Source organism: Protobothrops mucrosquamatus, unplaced genomic scaffold, assembly GCF_001527695.2.
Source record: "Protobothrops mucrosquamatus isolate PMUCROS unplaced genomic scaffold, P.Mucros_1.0 scaffold1762, whole genome shotgun sequence".
NCBI classification, from domain to species: Eukaryota; Metazoa; Chordata; class Lepidosauria; order Squamata; family Viperidae; genus Protobothrops; species Protobothrops mucrosquamatus.
In genome coordinates this window covers 67,822-89,534 of record NW_015387902.1, presented here as the reverse complement: position 1 = coordinate 89,534, position 21,713 = coordinate 67,822, and the positions used below count along the sequence as shown (strand labels likewise).

Genomic DNA, 21,713 nt, shown 5'->3' with positions numbered 1-21,713 from the left:
TTATTCCAGCTTGCAGGACTGGCCTAGGGTAATTTTTAGGGGGGTTTTAATTATATTTTAAATTCGACAAATATTTAAATATTCCTTTTAATTAATTTTAAATTTGTATTGTTTTGTATGTATTTTAAATAGATTGTCAGCCGCCCTGAGTCCTACGGGAGAAGGGCGGGATATAAATCCAAATATAAATAAAATAAAATAAATAAAATATTCCAAAATTTGAATTGCTAACAAAGAATTAAGGGAGAACTGGGATAGCTATTTCAAACCCTATTTGAAAGACTTCTCTTTCCCATATTTGGGCCGACAGGGTGCTCTAAAAGAAAAAAGCATATATATATATATACACACACACACACACACACACACACACACATATCAGATAGCTGTCATGATATACTTTGCTATAAATTGCAGATCTCAAAATCTAGACTTTTCATTGCTATAATATTAGGTATGTCTGAAAATAAATCTTGAATGAAGCCAAATTTGGTTTAGTATGTACTGCAGAGGCTTTAGAATGAAAATGCCAGAGGTATTGCAAATGTCTTGAATATACTTTTGAGCCTCAATCTTTCTGCTTCTTGTTTAGCACTGCAGCCATGTAGTGGTATAGTGTATCAATATATAGAAAAATATAGTTACATTATAAAGTGCTTTTCAGAACATTCTCTAAATCATTATTTTAAAAAGAGATACCAAAGCAAATTAGAATTGTGTCTCTTTTATTGAGAATGCATATACAGTAAAAAAAAATCCCCCATGATAAAAACTTGGCAAATTTGTTATAATAATTAATTGTTCTTTCTTATTTGTGAGATGGCTGATGAAGCTCTGAGATAGCTTGATGGTCTGTTAATGAAGATTTTCCAGTACTACATAAGAGTATGAAGGGGAAAAAAATCACTAGAGGGAGCTGCTGTTCCATTCAAAATGAGCTTCTTGAATAGTTTTTCATCTTAAATGACCCACAACATTGAATAGAAGAGATTTACAGCAATATAATAAAGGGAATACCTCTAAAACAATATAATTGACACTAAAATAGAATCCCAAAATGTTGCACTAGAAAGAAAATCATAATTTATGTTCATAATTATTTATTCTTACAGGCATTTGAAGAAAAGCATAAAAGTAAATGGGGGAAGTACTGTGGTTTCGAACAGAAGCAATTGTATTGTTTATTCCTTCTCTGGAACTTAAACTTAGTCCAGTGAGAATGAGAGAACTCTTACAGAACGGTGGGTTAAGCAAAGTCACCAGGTCTGTTTACTAAATTATCAGCTTGCTCTCAGTTTGTTAAGAGGGCTAGAAATTATATACTTTCCCCCAATCAATGAAATGGTTATAAAAACAATTCAGCATTTGTCAGAGCCAGAGTTCTGGGCTCTGAGTTTCAACAAGAGTAGAATAAGAGTAAACAATGCTCTGGCTTTACTAGAAAACATGTCAGACAAACTTAAACATCAGGTAGCTTTCTGATGCTGTGAAATTGATGTTCGTTCTGCTATCTATTGTTCTATATAGTCACTTCTGAAACCATGATTTTATTTAGTGCTTGATGAAAATTTCCAATCCTAGTTGGATAATTATGAGGTATAATAATTACTCCCATAGCCCTAGGTACATTAACCTGTACCGATCTCAGTAAAGTGTATTTTTTACCTCCCTTGTAACAACTTACCACCCACCGCTAGCAGACCTATTCACTGAAGCCTCTGATGGCAGATGGATCTTCTCACTCTGTCAGGACCCAGAAAAGTCAGTTTTTGAAGTGGGAGACAAGCATAATGGCAGCTGGGACAGAGAAATCTTATATGAGACGTATTTGTTCATCTTTCTTAAAGCTATACCTATCATAATATCTCTTCCATCAAATCATATATTTATTTATTTAAAACATCTATACTACATGTAATTACTAACCAGGCTGATAGTGCTCAGCTTTTTCAAGATCACATCAAATGGTGTTAGCTAGGTGTTAGCAACTCTTATTTTACATTGTTCCATCCTGCCTGTGAAATGTTTTCTTGCTATGGTATAAATGAATACTGCATATTGGTTATATAAACATCGGGTAGGGAGACACAATAGGGCAAACAAGGAACCTATCAGCATCTTCCTTTTCTGCTTGTCAGGATGGAGTAGCTCTATTCTTGGAGTGAGCAAACTGTCTCCTTTTCTGATTTAACATAAAGTGCTACTATAGTCGCAACCCAATGTTTAAAAAAAAGAATCAGAAGAAAAGGCAGCATCCATTGTATGGCTTGGTACTTAGCTCTGTAGAACTTATTCATGACATTCTCAGCCTAAAACCCATTTAATGCTAAATACAAGTGCCATATTTACAACGTTCTTAACACACAAAGAAGTCCAGTTACTTCATACATTACAGTTGTAAAAATTACAGTACAATAAGATAGGCTGCTTAAGACAATGCTAGTTCAAGTTCAAAACATTTCAGAAACTGTAAGAGGGATATCTTGCATAAGAAACCTCAGTGGAAGACCATTTTTTGTATTTATAACTTGGATTTTTATAGATTTAACATTATCATAATTTTAAAAAATACATTGGGGTCTATTGGACACTTCTGTGATGTTAGAATAGGTGACACTGGGCTCAATTGTAGTATAATTGTGAGAGGGATCTTGGAGTCCTAGTGAACCATCACTTAAATATGAGCCAGCAGTATGCTGCAGCTACCAAAAAAGCCAACACAATCCTAGGCTGCATTAACAGAGGTATAGAATCAAGGTCATGTGAAGTGTTAATTATAATGCCTTGGTAAGACCACATTTAGAATATTGCATCCAGTTTTGGTCACTATGGTATAAAAAAGATGTTGAGACTCTAGAAAGAGTGCAGAGAAACGTAACAAAGATGATTAGGGGACTGGAGGCTAAAACATATAAAGAATGATTGCAGGAATTGGGTATGTCTAGTTTAATGAAAAGAAGGACTAGGAGTGACATTATAGCATTGTTCCAATATTTGAGAGGCTCACAGAGAAGAAGAAGTCAATCTGTTCTCCAAAGCACCTGAAGGCAGGACAAGAAGCAATAGATGGAACTAGTCAAGGAGAGAAGCAACCTAGAACAATTAATCAATGGAACGACTTGTCTCCCGAAGTTGTGGGTACTCCAACAGTGGAGGTTTTTAAGAAGAGATTGGACAAACCCTTTGAAGGGTTTCCTGCTGAGCAGGACATTGGACTAGAACAGGGTCCCCAACCACAGGCCGCAAACTGGCACTGCCTCACAGCCTGCCAGGAATCAGGCTGCACAAGTGACTGAAGCCCCATCCATGCACGTGCAGGATCCAGACAGTATGTAAAACCAGCCCCTCCCACCCAGTCTGCAGAAAACCCTTCTTCTATGGAATCAGTCCCTGGCATCCAAAAGGGGTTGGGGGTTGATGGGCTAGAAAACCTCCAAAGTCCCTTTCAACTCTGTTATTCTATTGTTCTGTCTTAAGAAGAAATGAGTAGGCTCAGTTAATTTCCTGAAGATGCTGCATTCATAATCCAGCATTGATTCATATGATGTAAGAAATCTGTTTTGAACAGAAGCATCATTTAGTTGACCATTTTAGAAATCTGGACTGCAAGTACTCTACCTGCTTATTACTATGTAGGAGATACACACTATCGTGAAGTATTTTTTCCTAAAACCAATAACAATGATGTTCAGAACATTCCTCTATCACAATTTCATTTTATTAATGAATAATATGCCCCAATCTGATAGGGATTCTTCATTCTGAAGGTTTTTCATTTTCAATATAACTATGTCAAACAGAACTATTACATTCTTGTTTTTACCTTTAATAAATAGAGACATCATTTGGTTCCTTTCCAGACACATTATTAATGTTGCTAAAATTACTCCTGTGTAGAATATGTCTGTGAACTTTCAGTGATTACAGAATAAACAATTAAGTAGCACACCAAGAAAAATGGAGGTAGCCCAATGCCAGAACTGAAGGAATCTCCTTAGATTCAGCTATATGTCCAAGCACAGATTCCAATCCATGGGCCTCTGACAAAAAGCTCCAAGTGCGTCTAGCACAATCCCAACATACTTGTTATTAGAATGAAAGCATAGTACAATTCCTTTTATACAGTTCATATATGTCTTAATTTTCTCTTAATTCTTTAGCAAACTCCTTTAATCTACAGTGGAATATTTTTTCCAGCATTCTGCCATTCAAACGATCTGCATCTTTGAAACTACCTTTCTTAATCACACGTTTCCCATTTGAAATACACGGCATCCTTGCTTTGGATAAAGTAAAATAGTTAAATATCTTGGATAAATACATAGTCCGAAAGGCTCATCAATCTTTTCCATTTCCACCAGTTCCAGAAGTTGTTATCCTATTTTTCTTATCAGACCCATATCCCATACCTCTCTATATGCCTGAGCCATTTTTTTTAATCTTTGTTTTTCTGCAGAGAAAGCAAAATAATTGCTCACACAACTTCCCTAGGGTATCTGGTAGGGATAGTGGACTAAGCTGAGTTTGATGCTATCCTTTTGGGTACTCACAGGTGGCCCTGGTGGTCCTGCTGTTCCAGGGAGTCCTGGTTTGCCTCGTCGTCCCTGGATAAACAAAGAATATAAGAGCAAGAGTTATTGGGACAAAGAATCAGTTATTTGTTTAAAGAACACGTTTTTGAAAAATATCAAATCTTTATGGAAGGAAATTTTCCAGAACAACCATTCTGGAACATTACTAGAAATGTATGGTCCTGGCATCATATACCACACTTTTCTTCTGTAGAAGCAGATTTGAACAAACTGGCTTAGTGCCTTGCACAAATTATTCTAGACAGAATGTTTTCATTTTAAATGAAAAAATTCATTTAAAAAAAATTGATGACATTAAAAACATCATTTTAAAATATTGCTCCAAATAAAGTTGAGCTTTCAAGATAAGTTCAACTTTACTGACTCAGAACTGCAATTTGCTACAAGAATAAAGGCAGAAGTGTCCGTTTTGCCAGGGCCCACTTATTCAGAGAATATTAATCTGAACAGGTGCTGCCTTTTTCATATGATTATATTCATTTTACAATCTTCTGTTGGTTATTTTCATCCACATGACCAATATAGAAAACAATGTTCTTACTTTAAATAGGATCTGAATGTATTCAATGACACCAATACAATGACACCTAAGATTTAGCCAGCTAATAGAAAATGGCAGTCAAAGAACTGGTCAAAATCAATACTGAATTTTGGGAAGAAAAATCAGAAAGCTTTACTTTTAATCCTTTCAGTGGCCATTCCTAGCAAGGACCTATTTATAGTTTTCCCAGTCTATATCAAAGCTTTCTGAAGGCACAATTGTGTATATTTGAAAACTAATACAGCAGTTAACTGTGGCAGTTGAAAAAATTTCCTGAGCCAAAGATGGAAGCCACAAAGAACTGGCTGTAAAGCAGAAACAGTAAATGCCATGAACAATGAAGTAGTTTTAATCACTTTAAGAATTTTTTCTCCAAAACAAAAAAGGTTTGCTTCATCAAAAATTTTAATTAGCACTTGTTTTGTAAGTTATAGCTCATGGATAAAAGCATTTTCGTGTGACATATATCAAAATACAGCAAACTCAAATGAATTACCATAAAGGAACTGACAGGATTGGCAGTGAAAGAATTACAGTACACTTGCCATCCTAAATCTTAAAAATAGGCCATGCATTACAGATTTACAGATATCCTGCCTTCATTTTCTAGGCAGATTTTCACTTCTGCAGTATCTGAACTGAATTATGCACTTTTTACTTATTGATCTCCATTATTCAAATCATCTGTCACTGTCAGAGATTCCCTGTTAACTAATCTGGACTTCATAAATTGAACAGTTCTATGGGTCCAAGATCAAGAAACAGTGGATGACAATGTTTCCGAAGCCATGTGTCTCCTAGCATTTTTCATGTGTTTCACATACAGCATCCACATTTAGGTCAATGTGCTTTTTGTTAACCTAACTTTAGTTATAGCTTTTGATGATTTTGGTTTGATGGCTTCCACATGCGTATTTTAGGAGGAAAAATATGTGAAATATGTAAATATTTTTCATCCAGATGTTCATTACATCCTGTAACTCTGAACACACAGAGTACAACTTGTTATAAAATAGGGTTGTATTATCAATATTAATGTAGTCCTTTGGGGTATTCAAGGTGCATGGCAATGTCACAACACATATTTATAAAAAGTGACTGGCAGAAAAGTATTTACTGGGGTTTTCTTTTATATTACTTTAATATTTCTCTATAATTTAAAAAGCTTCAGGTGACACAGTGTACATGCAATATTCAGTTCAGGTGAGTCTTTCAGAGAAAAATGCTTTATTACATCACTAAAGTGAAGGGATATGCTCTTGTAGGCAGTAGAGGTCCACAGATACAAAGAAAGATAACCTTTATTACCATCACAATTAAAGAGAATAGAAAGATCTTGCAGGCAATGAAATCTATGCATGATCAGAGCTTCTAAATCAGTTGTCTTATTATATGAACCTTGGTTTCCCATCAAAGTTATTAACTAAATGTGCCATTTTAAATGCAGAATGAAATGTGAGATTTGCATTCAAAGCAATTTGGATTTGTTACAAATTTAGATACTGCTGAAAAATCAGATTCTGTTGATTACCTTTCCAGTTTCTGACTGTTTTAACATTTTAAGTAAGTACAAACTAAAGGAATATTAAGCATATAGTAGGATTTGAATTGGCATGGACAAATGTGATTCAGATGCAAAACGCAGAACTGAATTCTCTGTAACTTATTTTTTCAAAAAGGTTTGCAAATATACCTTAGGAAGCATAACATTTTTTCCCCAGATTGTTTCTGTACTGATTGCTGTCAGTGCCATTGTCCATTATAGATCCATTGTGGACTTCAGTTCCCAGAATTCTGGGAGTTGAAGTTCACAAGACTCAAAGTTGCCAAATTTGGAGACCCCTGACTGATATCAGTACAGCCTGTTAATAACATTTATCCAACCTTTTATGACTCATAGAAAAGGCATTGTAAAAAAAAAGTCAATCCATTAGTAGTTGATCACACATAGTACATTCACTAGACATTCTGTGAGAACTATCATCAAAAGAATTTGGTATGCATGTCTTGTTCCTTATTAAATAATAAATGGTTGGAAAAATACAAAACTAAATATAAGGTTTTCACATGCCTTGTTCCCTGCATATCAAAACATATCAAAACATATCAAAACATATCAAAACAGTGAGCAAACCCACCCTGACATTATGTTCAGATCACCTCTCTGAGTAGAATGCTTACTTTTCCATTCTTATAAGATTCTGTGCTATAGGAAAAAAATGATCCACTGAGCTCTATTAATAACAAGAAATGTGAAGGTATTTCTGATTTAGGAGCAACAGGAAGTGCTAGCAGTCCATGATATTCTCGTGAAGTGATTGCCTCTCTTTCTACTTACAGATTATCTGTAACGAGGAAAACAGTGAGGAAAAATAAGGGAGGGTTGTAAGCTGAAGGTTACTCTGTAATAGTCAGTAAATAAAGCAGGTTGATTGAATAATGATAGTATTATCTAGAAATTCTCCAGGTGAAAAAGGTGTGGATAGGAAGGCAAAGGCACCAGATCATCAAAAACCTCATGCTAGGATGAATATTTTTCCTTTGCTATTATGCTATGTTGATGTTTGGAAAGTGGACTGAAACCCTAGTTAATTGGGATAATGAATCATAGAGTCCACAGTAGTTGGGTGGCAAATAATAAAATAAAATAAAAATGATATTATTGTTGTTCAGTCACTAGGTTATGTCCAACTTTTTGCAATCCCATGGAGCACAGCACACCAGGCCCCTCTGTCCGCCACTGTCTTCCAGAGTTTGCCCAAATTCATATTCATTACATCAATGACACTATCTAGACATCTCACCCTCTGCTCTCCCCTTCCCCTTTTGTCTTCAATCTTTCCCAGCATCAGGATCTTTTCCAATGAGTCCTCTTTTCTCATTAGGTGGCCAAAGCATTTGAGCTTCAGCTTCATTATCTGTCCTTTCAAAGAACAGACAGGTTTGATTTTCTTTCAGATAGACTGATTTGATTTCCTTGCACTCCAAGGGACTCTCAAGAGTCCAACACCACAACACCACAATTCGAAAGCAAAAAGTGATATTAACATTTTTTCAATATCTACCGTCACATTCAATGTTTGCATCGAGATGGTATGTGTGCCTTCCTGAATTCAATTTCTTTTCCATTTGTTTCTGCTGTTTTTCAATAGTGAAATGTTTACATACGGGCAATCTGAAGCTCCAGGGGATTTCAGTATGTGCAATTTCTATATTGAAGATACTCTGTTCTGATTTCTTAGGGTTCTTGTCCCTCTAGAGATGTGTAGTTGATGGCTTTTAACCCATGCAAGTCAAGCCAAAGCTTCTCTTTAAAACCATCAAGTTTGTGAGACTGGCTCTTTGGGAAGGAGGAGGAGGAGCAGGAGATGCTAAAGGGGGTCAAAACTTTTCCTTTCAAAATTGAGAATGGTCTCGGGAGAGCTGCACTTTATTCACAGAGCCTTGGGACCATGAGGGCCGCTCTGAGTTTTTTGTTTGTTTTTTTTTGTTTGTTTTTGCCTTCACCATGAAGCCAGCCAGCTCTAATGTTCCAGGTCTCCCCGGGAGCTTGGGAAAAGGGGCATTTTGAGATGTCACTGCTGAGCAGCTGCCTTTAGCATTTTTCTTCATCTTTGTAAAGGGCCAGACTGGGTGGCCTTGTGGGAGGCAGAAAATGGCAAAGATCAGCAGGTGTGGTAGAGTGCAGGGCAGCAAGGGCAACTGGGATGGAGGTTGCCAGACATTCAGTATTCATGGGGAGGGGGTCTTTGTGCCGTGGCAGACTCTTGAAACTTGGAACTTCCTGTGGGTCAGCTTCTTTGTACTCTGCTGTGAAGGCTTTCCAGTATTCCGCCCTTTGTGAGAGACGGTGCTTTATGCTGTACTATTGGAACTTCTACAGCATTTAAGGGCATAGATGGGGAGGTGCATAAGCAGGTGGGGGCCAGTCATAAGCGCAGGTGGGGCTGCTAAGCTCCCAAACTTTGATGACATGTCTACAAGGGGGCTGCGATGACCATAACTTCAGACACAATTTAAAGGTCCCTTGGTACAGTACCATGGTAATTTACATTGTTTGCTAAACATACTTTCCCAGATGTGACTGGCTTATCATAGCTATCATTGCACCACAAATATATACTCCAAGCAGTCTACTAAACATTGTGGCCATGGTCATCACTGAAGTAATAATAATACTTAACACTAGTAGAGGGAGTAATATTCACCAGCAATAGCTTTAAAGGCTGATAAGGCTTACAAGAAAACCCCTGCTTTAAAAAACAACAACCAAAAACATTATTGGAATCTAGGAGGAGGGATGAGAAATATATGTGAGGCTTCAGCAAAAAACAACAACAGAGACCTGTCTCGTGCATGTGGTAGCGCTTTCTGTTAAGGCAAAGCAATCATTGGATTCATTTAATAATAACTGATTCTTGGAGTTTTTTGGAGGATTTTTTTTTAATGAAGAGAGTCCTTTTCATTAGGGTTTCCTATTAAATGGATCCAGAAAAACTCCTCATTTTTCAGCAGTACACGTACTAACAGTTGTAAAAATTTTAATAATCTCTGCTTGATTTCATCTGGGGTATTGCAAGCTTCATTTCAGCTGTGTCTAAATGAATCTGAAGGGAGGTAATGCGATTTGAAAGTCCACTGCGGTTAAAGTTTCGCATGCTTGGAGTTCAGATAAAAGAAATGGTCTTTCATGTGGTTTCCACTAAAACTGCAATTGTTCCATTACGTCTCTAAATCGGTTTTCATGTTCATTTTACTTACAGTAATTTTAAAAGGGGAGAGGGGGGAATTCATGGAAATGGCCAAGGAAAATGAAGAATGCTTCAAATAACATCCTGGCTCCACACTGAAATCCTTGAAAGGTAATTAGACTTGAAACTACTAACATATGTATTAAATAATGCACATGCAACAATAGAAAGGAGGATATAAGCTATTTGAAAGTATCTTCTCAAAATGTATTATTACTCCACGTTGCCTCACTTCTGCGCACCAATTTGCTATTGTTCTCCTATACAAGACCCTCTGGAAACGCGAAAAATTATGTAGAATTAAATTATAGCTTCCTGGTATATTCCACATTCTTAGTGCCAGGGCTTTTTTTTGTCATAGAACGCCCAGAACAGAGTTCCGGCACCTTTTTTGGATGGAACCTTGTAGGGTAGGCAAGGCGGGTTGCATGACATGTGTGAGTTCTGGCACTTTTTTTTTTTTTTTTTTTTTTACAAAAAAAGCACTGCTTAGTGCAAGGAGTGTTAATCTGGCTAGGGATGTAAGAACACTGTAGTTATAAAACTGGTTTAATTATACATGACCAAGGATAAGATATCTAAGTAATGCCAAGGCCTAGCATAAGACTGTGGGGAAATTGGAAAGCCATTTGACTGGGATTTTATTCTTAAGTATGATAATATATTTTACTTAAAAATACCCAAGTTACATCTTTACTTTCATATGTCATAATTTTTAAATTTTTTATTATGGCTAGGGGCCTCCAAAGTCTGGATCATTCTACAGTACCTTTTCAAATGTAATATTTAAACATATGCCCATTCTTTAAGTAAAAAGCAAATACTAAAACTATAAACAGCAAAACAGTATTATTTCTTCTTCCTTTCAGGAGTTTTAATCAGAAGTTGCAGGATTATTTGAACAGGATCTAATCTCCTTAGAATCTGATACAGAATGAAAGAGGAGTACTTTCTTTAATACTATTTTTTCTCTCTTCCAAATAATGGTAATAATAGTGAAACTGACCAGTAAATTCAATTCCTGAGGAAATATTGCTGCTAAATTTCATATATGCCAAATAGTAAGAATAGCAAACTGAATACTTTTTCTAATCAAATCAAAGACTGAGCATTTAAATGCCTCCTAAGAAAAAGTTCCTTATTTGAAGCTTCTTGCTAAACTCTAACACATTGATAGGAAGAACATTCCAGAAAATAATGTTTCTCTGACTATTTTTCCTGTTGGCACTGCATTGACCTTTAAATTTGCTTTCATTTCAAAAGGAAAGCTTCTCTTTAGCTAGAAACACCAATTTATATAAACTTTAAACAATGCTTCAGGTGTTTCACATGACAATTATAATATATTTAATAGGCCAGATCCAAACATTTATGTTTCATTTACCAGCAATTATTGCACACGTTTGCAATATTTAGTCACTTTAGCATTTCATAGTTTGCCTAGCTACTTGTAGATTTATGTTTAAGAAAATGCTGAAAAAAGTCAATGGGTTGTGCATGGTTTGAAGAAATGTTTTGGGCCTTGGGTAAATCAGAAGAAAAAGATGTTATTGCTTTAAAAGCTGTATTAACCTGAATAAGTGGATTCATTAAAACATCATCCTTTTTCCTAGGCTTGCCCAGAAGCCTCAACCATGTTGAGCCATTTTAATTCTGCACTGTAACTGCAGAGTGCTGTTGTATGTGATGTGTTTTTTTCTGATAAACCTATTTTGAAGCACAGACAGCATGATCAATTAGTATCTGCCAGTTGCTATCATATTTACTCACCCGCTGACCTTCTTTTCCAGGTGGGCCTTGGGGGCCTTCTATTTCTGGCACACTCTGTAAATATAGACAGTTTTCAAATGTTACTTCCCTCATTAATATAGCTTAAAGTAGCTGCTCATATGCCTAAAATAGTAAGCAAACCTTCATAATTAAAGTTTAATTTCAAGCAGTATTCAAACAGGTTCTTATGGCTGTGGCTAGCAGGTGCTAGCAGTTGCTAAAGAGCATAGAAATATCACATTTTAATTTGAAAGGTGGTTTCAATTGTAGATTTGAGCAGTTCTTGCTTGATATTTTTTCAAATAAATAAGTTTTGAACTGGATAGATTTGATGAAAGAATGTGTGCCTGCTTTATGAATAAATGGTAGCCTCAATATCTGAGGGTTATTTTTTATATTAATTTTTGCACGTATGGTAGACATTTCTACATGCTCTCCACTATGCTGAATGGTGAGAGGGCAGTCTTGACTATCCTGATGCCTCAGCATGATTGCAACGCTCACTATCTTCAGTCAGCATGACCACTGATCCAGAAACTAGGATGAAATACACAAAAGCAGAGCACACATAAAGATGATAAAGAAATTGTCTGGATAGCCAGATACCTTTGTACTTGGGAAAGCATTTGAAAAGATTTCAAAAAGACATTTCAATCCCAAAAAGGATCCGCAATCACAGAAAAATGAGTAATGGGAAGTAATGCTACAGCAAACCAAATTCAAATTCAGATATATTATTGCAGCCCTGAGACCAGATACAAACAAGATATTGAATAAAATAAGTATTCACACACACACACACACACATATGTGTGTAAGCGACATATTTGTGTAAGAGAAAAACAGTAAGTATAATAATGGAATCTAAAAATAATATAACTAGTAAAATAAATCAAATCAAATACTATTTTAAGAAGTTCCAATCCTAAGTAATGATACAGCATATCATAGAAATGGTAGCAGAGAACTGAGCAACTTAGGAGATCATTTTCGGGACATTGTCTCAGAGTAGTAGCATTAATCCCCACCTAGAAATTTCTTCAAGACAGGATATATAAACAGAAGACTGGGGATCTGTAGGGTAGGGTGAATTCCCCCAAATTTCTGAGATTTAAAAAAAGCTTATGACAAGACTATAAAATAGGGAAATGCAGAAGAGATATTAAATCAAAAACTGGAATTATAGGAAAAAACTGGAATTCAAGACTTCTACTGACAAGGACACAAGAGCTATAGAAACTTATACTCTCAATAAGTGGAGCAAAAGCATCTTTGTGTCCCTATCTGCATGTGTAGAAGTGTGTGTGTGTGTTTGTGTATAAGTTAGGCATGGTCTTTGTGAAGTGGTTCACATAAAGTTTGGCTTCAATCATTTTCAGTTTTCACCTCACAGTGTTTATCAGAGAATATGATCTTTGGGATGAAGAGGTACCTTGGTGTCACAGTGCTACATATTGTCCTGTGTAATCTCAAACCAGTCACTTGAGAAAGCTCTAGCTGGTTTTAATTAAATTATATTGCTTTGGCTGTTATCGGAGGACCTTGAGGGATGATTCTAGGACTTTCCCTAATCCACAAGGGTCAAATAAATGACAGGAAGACTGTTCCTTCTGTTGTTAAGTTGAAAAAAAATGACAGTTCAGAGAGAGAGAATTCTCTGGGCGTGTCAAGCTGTTGGCTGCATCTTTACCAGAAGTCAATTCATGGCTTCAGGTTCATGACTTTATTTGACTTTGTTTTCAAACTTTAGAACAATACACAAGATGCATGGCCCAATTTTTCCTCTCTTAAATCAGCCTGGTAACCTGAGTGACATATATTTATGAAGCCAACAAAAACATGACAAGGGAATCTTTTTATTCATAACTACAGAGCTATTTTCTGTCTTATTTACAGATACATAATTAAATCATTTTTAAAAAAAAATATTTCTCTATAGCCAAGTAAGTTGCATATTTTAAAGTAAAAAAATTGAAGTCAACTTCAGATAATTTATCATTCATACCAAACAAGGCCAGTTCCTTTAATCCTGGAACAACATTTCTCTTTTATTGAAAAGAGAAGTGTGAATTAGTTCCTAAAAAAGCAGATTCTGGTGGAGATATTAGAATGGAGCATTTAAATAAAATGCATAGATCATACATGATAACTTTCTTACATTAGCATAACTCAAATTCTCCACAGCTTGATCAACATGACCTCTTATTTTCAGCTTGACTTGATTTCAAATGCTATTCATACACTCAGTAGTGAAAGTGATAGAAAATTGAGATGATCTTAAAAGATGCTACAAAATTAAACTGCCAGATGATTGGTCTTAGCTATATGGTATAGCTGGATTCAATTAATATTGTAAGTATTTTAATAAAGATTAATTACTTCATAGAGTTCCTTCTCTCAATTTTATATTTTTCCCATCTCTGGCTTATATGCTCAAGAACATTCCTCATGCTTAGTTCATTAATCATAAACCAAATACATTATTGTGATATGTAATATGAAACCACAGAATTTAAACTCTCCCCTAGGGTCACACACTTCCTACCTCAGATTTGGTGAAGGGGAAACTGACAGTCTCTGCTTCTGTTTTTACATCACTAGAAGTTTAGCCTGATGCCCAAAATGTATGACACAAAAACTGCAACTCACAATGTCCCTTTTCTTTCCATGTGCTGTTTCTCTAGCTATTGTCTACTTACCTACTCACCCACCATGGATTCTCTGCTTCTACACATTCCACCATCTCTCCCCATGTCAAATTTCCAGATTTCCACATTCATCACTGTGAGCTCAGTATATCTGGCTTCACTCACAAATTTCTACTCCATCTTCAGATTCTCTGAATAGCTGCTCCATATTTCTTCTGCCAACCATAACAATCCTTCACAATCTAGTTCTAGCCTCTAGTCTGCCATAATATTACTGGGCATTTTGGAGCTGCTATTGGGATTCTCTCCCTATCTCAGTGTTGTTTTCTGGCTTATCAATGCCAAATTTCCCCAAACATGCTAATATTTTGTGTAAATATATCAGATTGTCCTTAGGGCTCTAAAGAGATTCTGACCAATTCCCACTTCTTAAATTCCATGGTCATGATAAAAGGTTAAGCTACTCAATTGTTTCAAACTGTGAAATGGATGGCAAATAAATTTGATAATAATAATTTTAAAATGTTAAAAATGATAACCTGGGACAACAAAATGTTAAGGCTGAAGCACTGTCTGAATTTATGACAAGTTTGATGACTTTACTATTGAGTTTGACTCCTACTGTGACCAGCCAGAAACAGAAGCAACAACTATTTTGAAAGGCTGCTTGTGAATTTTGGGAATCGGCTTCAAGGAGGTGAGTGAATTGAACATTTACCAGATCACAACACTTTTCTGAAGATATGCAAAGCCCTAATAATTTTGATCTGAGATAGCATTGAATTTACTGTCTGTAATGGTATATGGGAATGAGCTTGGGAGACAGGAGAAAGATCTGGCCTAGACAATAATCTAATAAATGATTGAGTGGGAAGGAAGAGGGGTGGAGAAAGCATCTGAGAGCTTTCACAGAGCAAAAACAAGGGGTGAGAGGTACTTTCAAATTTGCCAGATTCTTTTAATGTAACCTTACAAATAAGATAGCATTAGTACTCATGGTTGTGCTTCTTGTCTGGAGTATCACAAAGGGTAAGTATTTTATTTAATAAAAGAATTAGGTTACAATTTTGTAATGAAAGCAACAGACAAATAAATGTTTCTGGACTTCAGTGAATCAACTAGTTTTAAGCCATTTGCTACTCTTAAAACCCACATTCATATTACAGGTGCCTTCCCTTATTTACAAAATTTTGTAGCCTAGTCAGGTGATGTAAATCTTAGCAAAAGCAACATATTATCTGGGCTTGAAGCTAGCAGGGTCAGCTCTAGTTAGTATTTGAATGGCAGACCTCAAGGGAATACCATTGGCTAGACTTGTAGTGAAAGAACAATCTGGAAAAGGTACTATCAAATCAGTTACTGTTACCAAGAAAATTCCATGAAGCAGTCCACAAAGTCACCAAAAACTGAGCTTGATTAGATTAAGAATTGATTTACAAATGATCCATTTTTCCTTTGCTTCTTTGATCTTTTTCTTCTTTCCAAAAAATCCTTTCAGAAAGGAAAGACAAGAAAACTGCATAATATGTTTTAATTACTAAATTAGGAAGCAGCTATTTGGAAACACACTACTTTGTGTATAAAGTGAAGTAATCCTATTTTTAAAAACATATTTTTAAATATACTTAAGAATAGGAAGGAAGGAAGGAAGGAAGGAAGGATAGTTAGACAAGAATGTCTAACTAATCTGAAACAATCCATCATTTTAATTTTATGAAAACCAGACAAAATCTGGTGTTTTAAGACCTTACGTTAAGAGAAAAGCAAACTTGATATGTGGTAAAAGTCTACATATAGAATTAAAGTCCATAATTGTACATAAGACCTTAAAAATGTAAGAAGATTTATGGCCTACTTCTAAAATTTTAACAAGATTTGATGTAAAGCATTACTTGAATTAATTATAAGCCATTTCATCTGTGAAAACTTAGAGTACACTTAAATTAATATGCAAATAAATGTGATTACATCATAACCAGTTTTGAAGCCTGATAAGTGAATAAACCATTGAGAATTTTTTCTTAGAGAAAAATAAATTTATCCCTCAAGATTCTCCGATACAGAAAAGGTCTGCAAATAGCTTCAGGAGCTGTGCTTCAAAACAGCCTGTGTGCCAAAAGCTGGGGGGGGGGGCTGCAATCAGTTCATTGTCAAAGAAGCAGCCATTTTGGAATTTATATTTCAAATGGACAGTAAGTTTTCTTCCACTTCTTAATCATTTTTAAAGACTATTAATCTTTATTAAGCTAAATGAGGCTCTCTTTAGCCATAGCCTATTACACTTTTTTTGGAAGATCTGTGCCATTTTGGGGATTTCTTCAGTGTTAAACAACAAGGAAGAAGGCTGCTAAGGCAAGCCAAAATAAGGAAGCGTGGAGTATTTTTTTTTAAAAAAAGTTGATGGAGAAATATTAGGGCAGAAAGTTGTGATTTTAGTTTATTATTTTTAGTAATTTGTAGGTTGGTCTGCTTTGCTGTAGGTGGCTAAAACCTTCCAATTTTCATGATTCCCATTGGCCAGCAATTCTTAAGTGATCTACAAAAAAGCTACTATTTGATTAAAGAGTGAGTTAAGAAGATGGAGGAGCAAATTATTAGAAATGTATTTGGAAAATCGTTAAATAAAATCCATCAGTTCATAGAACAGCTATACTCCAAGGATGTTAAAAAAACTTCTCAAACTACTTCAGAAATGCAAATATATGTAGAAAGTTACCAAACCACTGAGGCAAATTTACAAGTAGCTGACAATGCAGAGGAGTCAGTTGTAATTTTGGAATATAAACCTGACATCAACTCTTATGGTGGTTTAAATATAAACCTCCCAACACAATTGAAAGAGCTCCAAGAAAATCTGCAACTTTTAAAAGGACAAGTTTGGGATTTTTTCCTTATGGACATTAACAAGGTTGAGAAATGCTGGAGAAAAAGAGAATGTTATAACTAATTTACAAACATTCCAAAGAAAAAGACTTTACTCCATGAAGACAAGCTGGAAGGAGTGACTTAAACTTAATGAGTTAATTGGAATTAGGATGCATTTTTATCGGTTTGATATTTGAAATTGAAAGAAAGTTTTAATCTAAAGTTTGAAAATGTATTTTTCCTTTATATATAATGCTTAAGTAATTCCCAAAGTTTGTAAAACATTATTCAAAGTGTATTTGAGAGTATCTGTGTTAAGAGAAAGTTAAAGAAAAAGATGTATTAGTTTAAAGAAAAGTTTAGAGTTTTAAAAAGAATGTATACAAGAAGAAAAAAATATTCTATGAGGATAACTTGGAGGGAGTGGTCTAAATTTAACAATGAACTTTAAAGTATGCATTTTAAGGGGAAGTTTAAAAAAGATGTATTATAAAGTTTTGATTTCAGAAATGTTTTTAAAGAAAAGTTTAGTGTTTTAAAATGGATGAAAAAAAGTATTTTTCCCTTTAAGGTTAAAGAATCTGAAAAAATACAGTGAATTTTGTTAATATAGATGGTGATAGTTTATAAAGATTATTAAGTGCAAATAGAAATACATATTATTTGCACAGCAAAGAAGATAAAGCAGAAATGGTTAAATTGATTGTTTTGTTCAAAGAGGAGAATATATTTAATTATGTTTTTTATTTGGATGTCATTCTGGATATTATCCTTTGATGGAAAAAAATGAAACTTTCACTTTGGTTTTGCTGATTAGATAAATTTGTTGTTATAGAAATGGCTAGTTATATATTAATGTGTAAAAGTAAAAAGTTGAGGTGGGAATGTTATCTTGTACTGTGCCAAAAAGAATTGGAAGTCAGTGCTTTTTTTCTTTCTCCGCTTGTACCTTATATTTTCTTTCTCCCTCTCTTTTTCCTTCCCTTAATTTCCTAGTTTTATTTTTATTTGTATTTTATATATTGATTAAAACAATAAAAGTCTTTAAATCAGGAAGAAAAATAAGTTTAAATCTAATATTATGCAGGATATATTCAGTGAGATTAGGTATTATGAGATTGTGTGCACTGAGGATATATAATCAATTTATGTTCAACTATAGAAAGTACAAACTCATTCAAAGGATAAATAGAGATCATAATGAAGAATATTACTTCAATAGCATCTAAAGAATTATAAATCCCCTTCTGTAGATTAGACTTTGATTCTGGCCTGGAGGCTAAAACATATGAAGAATGGCTATAGGGTTTGGCTAGTCTAAAGAAAAGAAGAAACAGGAGTGACATGATAGCAGTATTCCAGTATTTGAGGAGCTGCCACAAAGAAGAGGGCGTCAAACTATTTTCCAAAGCACCAGAGGGCAGGACAAGAAACAATGGTTGGAAACTGACCAAAGAGAGAAGCAACCTGGAATTAAGGAGAAACTTCCCGACAATTAACCAGTGGAACAGCTTCAGAAATCGTGGGTGCTCCAACACTGGAGGTTTTTAAGAAGAGACTAGACAGTCATCTGTCTGACATGGTATAGGTCAGTGGTGGCGAACCTATGGCACGGGTGCCAGAAGCGGCACTCAGAGCCCTCTCTGTGGGCACTCGCGCCGTCGCCCCAGTCCTAGGCCTTCAGCTGGGTTTTATAAAACCTTTTTGCTTTAGGCCTCCGCCGCCGTGTGCAAAAAAAAAAAGATTCAATCAGTCAGTCAATTTCAACTTCTTGCGGGGAAAAAAAGATCTTGCAAAGTTGGAATTGATTGATTGAACTTTTTAGTCTCACCCAGTCTGCCGTTACCACCACAGCCATGCCCACCCAATGGGCCACACCCACCGAATGGGCCACACCCACCCGGCACCCAACGATGCATAAATGGGTTTTGGGTTGCAGTTTGGGCACTCGGTCTCTAAAAGGTTCGCCATCACTGGTATAGGTTCTCCAGCTTGAGCAGGGGGCTAGACTAGAAGACCTCCAAGGTCCCTTCCAGCTCTATTCTATTCTATTCTTTTCAATCTTCCTGGGATTTTGGTGCACTGCATTGCATTAGATCCAATCCTTCCTGTTGGGATGCATCCAGAAATGATGCTGGATTGAACTACTTCCCAATTCCACTTTGTTAAGCTATGGTGTTCCACAGGACTTTATCTTGTTTCTATTACATTTAGAAAACTGACATTTGGGCCTGAAGAAAAACCTATTTGGCATGGGGTTGCATTCCTTCATATAGACCAGATTTCTTAAACCATAGTGGTTACTGGATTCACAGGTGATAGATGTGGCAAAGAGTGTGTTTGTGCAACTTTGTCTAGTGAGACAATTGGACCCTTCATGAGCTGGCAAGATATATCAGTGGTTATCTATGCCTTGATCCTATTCCATCTTAACCATCGCAAATGCTTTACATGTGTCTGACTCTAAAAAACATCTGGAAATTGCAGTTGGTGCAAAATGAAGTGGCTAAGTTGCTGGTAGATTATACAATGCCTATAGCAGGGGTAGGGAACCTTGTCTCTTTTATGACTCGTGGACTTCAACTCCCAGAATTCCTGAGCCAACCAAGCTGGCTCAGGAATTCTGGGAGTTGAAGTCCACGAGTCATAAAAGAGCCAAGGTTGCCTACCCTGGTCTATAGTGAAAGATCTCTACTAGTTACCAGTTGTCTACCAGACATAATTTAAGACAAGATATGGCCTCTCACTTTATGAACCTGCCTAGTTATTCAGATCAGCAGAAGAAGCACTTTAGAAGAGGCTCTTTTTGCCAGACAATCATCTATCTGGATCTTCTTTGTGAACCCAGATACGGAAGGAATTCCCAAACAATGTTAATTTGGCCTCCATTTTCCCAGTATGTGAGGGAAAAAACAATAGCAAAAATCTTTTTCATCAAGCTTTAAACTATTAGTTGAACTAGGTTTTGATTTTAATGATATTGATTTTAAATTTGTCTTGATTTTAAATATTTTGATTTTTATTCATACATTTTATAATTGTTATTAATTGCTGTACATTATTTCTGAACAGAGAAAAATGGGATATAGACATGTCATTTGATTAATTATTGAATCTTCTTTTATAAATAAAAGGACTTCGGCTGTCCACAGAAAATGGAGAGTTGGGCTGGAGGAAAAGGAATTCATTTTATTTCCCCCTAATAATATCTATGGCACCAATTACACAATTACAAAGGGTTTCAAAATTCTCTAGAGCAAATCTTTTGAGATGGAGCATCTGGAAAAAAATGCCACCTGTGTCTTCCAGACACATGAGTGGAATTCTGCTGAAAAAGCACCTTTCTTTCTTTGAGGGTAGAAGCCCGAGAATACAGCACAAGATCTGTTTTTTTCTGTAATTATATAATCCCAGCATCAGCTTGATCAATAAAATGAGGCTATCTCTGATTGAAGATATGTAATATAAAAGAACAACAAACTGCCATTGATCCATGCTATTATACTATCAGTGATAGGAAGAGGTGTTTGTGATAGTCTAGGGTCACATGTGTTAAAATAATTTGGATGCATTTAGATAATCTGCACTTGACTAAAAGAACAGGAGAGTATCATTTACTGCTTGACATCAGGCAACAGAAGTATCTTGGGCTAGTTCTGTCTTGAAACTGCATGATACCACTTGTTAATTGCATTTATATGTAGCACTAACCACAGAAAATGTCTAGGTCTGAATGACTAAGTTCTTCATTCTGTTTGCTTTGTACCAAATGTCTTATCTGATGCTTCATTTAACCAGGTCTCAAGGAATATGGAACCAGCATTTCAAGTATCTGTTTAGTAAGCACATTTAGGTGCTTTTGCTTGTGACAGACTTAACCCTTGGCTTCTACTTAAGAATTTGGTGCCATCTGGATGAGTATTTTATAACTCCCCAAAGGGATAGGCCTAAAAATGGATGCTCATTTCCCTGGAGAACTAAAAGCTGTGGATCAAATGTCAAGAGGAATAGTTTTCATATATTTTATGAGAGAGATCACCATACCACCTTCCTTCACCTGTCACTCTTGTGACATGACATCCACAGGCTTAAGCTCTGGATACCAGAAAGGAGAGAAGAGCTTAGCCAACTGTGTCATTTCAGAGAAAAGCCCCTTATTCCTTCTGCCAATTCAGCATCTTGACGAAACTGTGAAGATAAAGCTGTCATTCCTGGAGTTCAGTCACTGCATTGCTCTTGCAGGACTTGAGAACAACATCAACTGTTTTAGTCCATTATATTATTTTATTAGTATTATGTTATTTTAACATTAGGGAAACAATCTGCATTATGAGGGAAATTAATGTTTAAAGTTAAGATGTTATGCTTTAGGTAAGGAATTACACTATCTTACAGCCATTTTCATGTGACTATATGTTTTTTTTAGGGCAATTCCAAATACTTTTCTTAAAAAACAACGTCCACTGAAACCTTTTTCAATATTTCTCCATGCCCAAAAAGAGAATAGACAAAGCCAACTCTTATCACATTTCCATGACCATTAGTT

At 35.6% G+C, this 21,713-nt stretch overlaps 1 protein-coding gene across 1 annotated transcript in view; it reads right to left on the bottom strand.

Moving 5' to 3' along the window:
- Positions 1–21,713, bottom strand: part of COL19A1 (collagen type XIX alpha 1 chain) — a gene marked incomplete at its 5' end in the record, with an annotated part of 154,010 nt that overhangs the window by 67,015 nt on the left and 65,282 nt on the right. The window contains 2 exons of the mRNA XM_029285489.1: positions 4,551–4,604; positions 11,655–11,708. Of these exons, the coding sequence (XP_029141322.1) occupies positions 4,551–4,604; positions 11,655–11,708 (108 nt within the window). The remainder of the gene's footprint in view (positions 1–4,550; positions 4,605–11,654; positions 11,709–21,713) is intronic.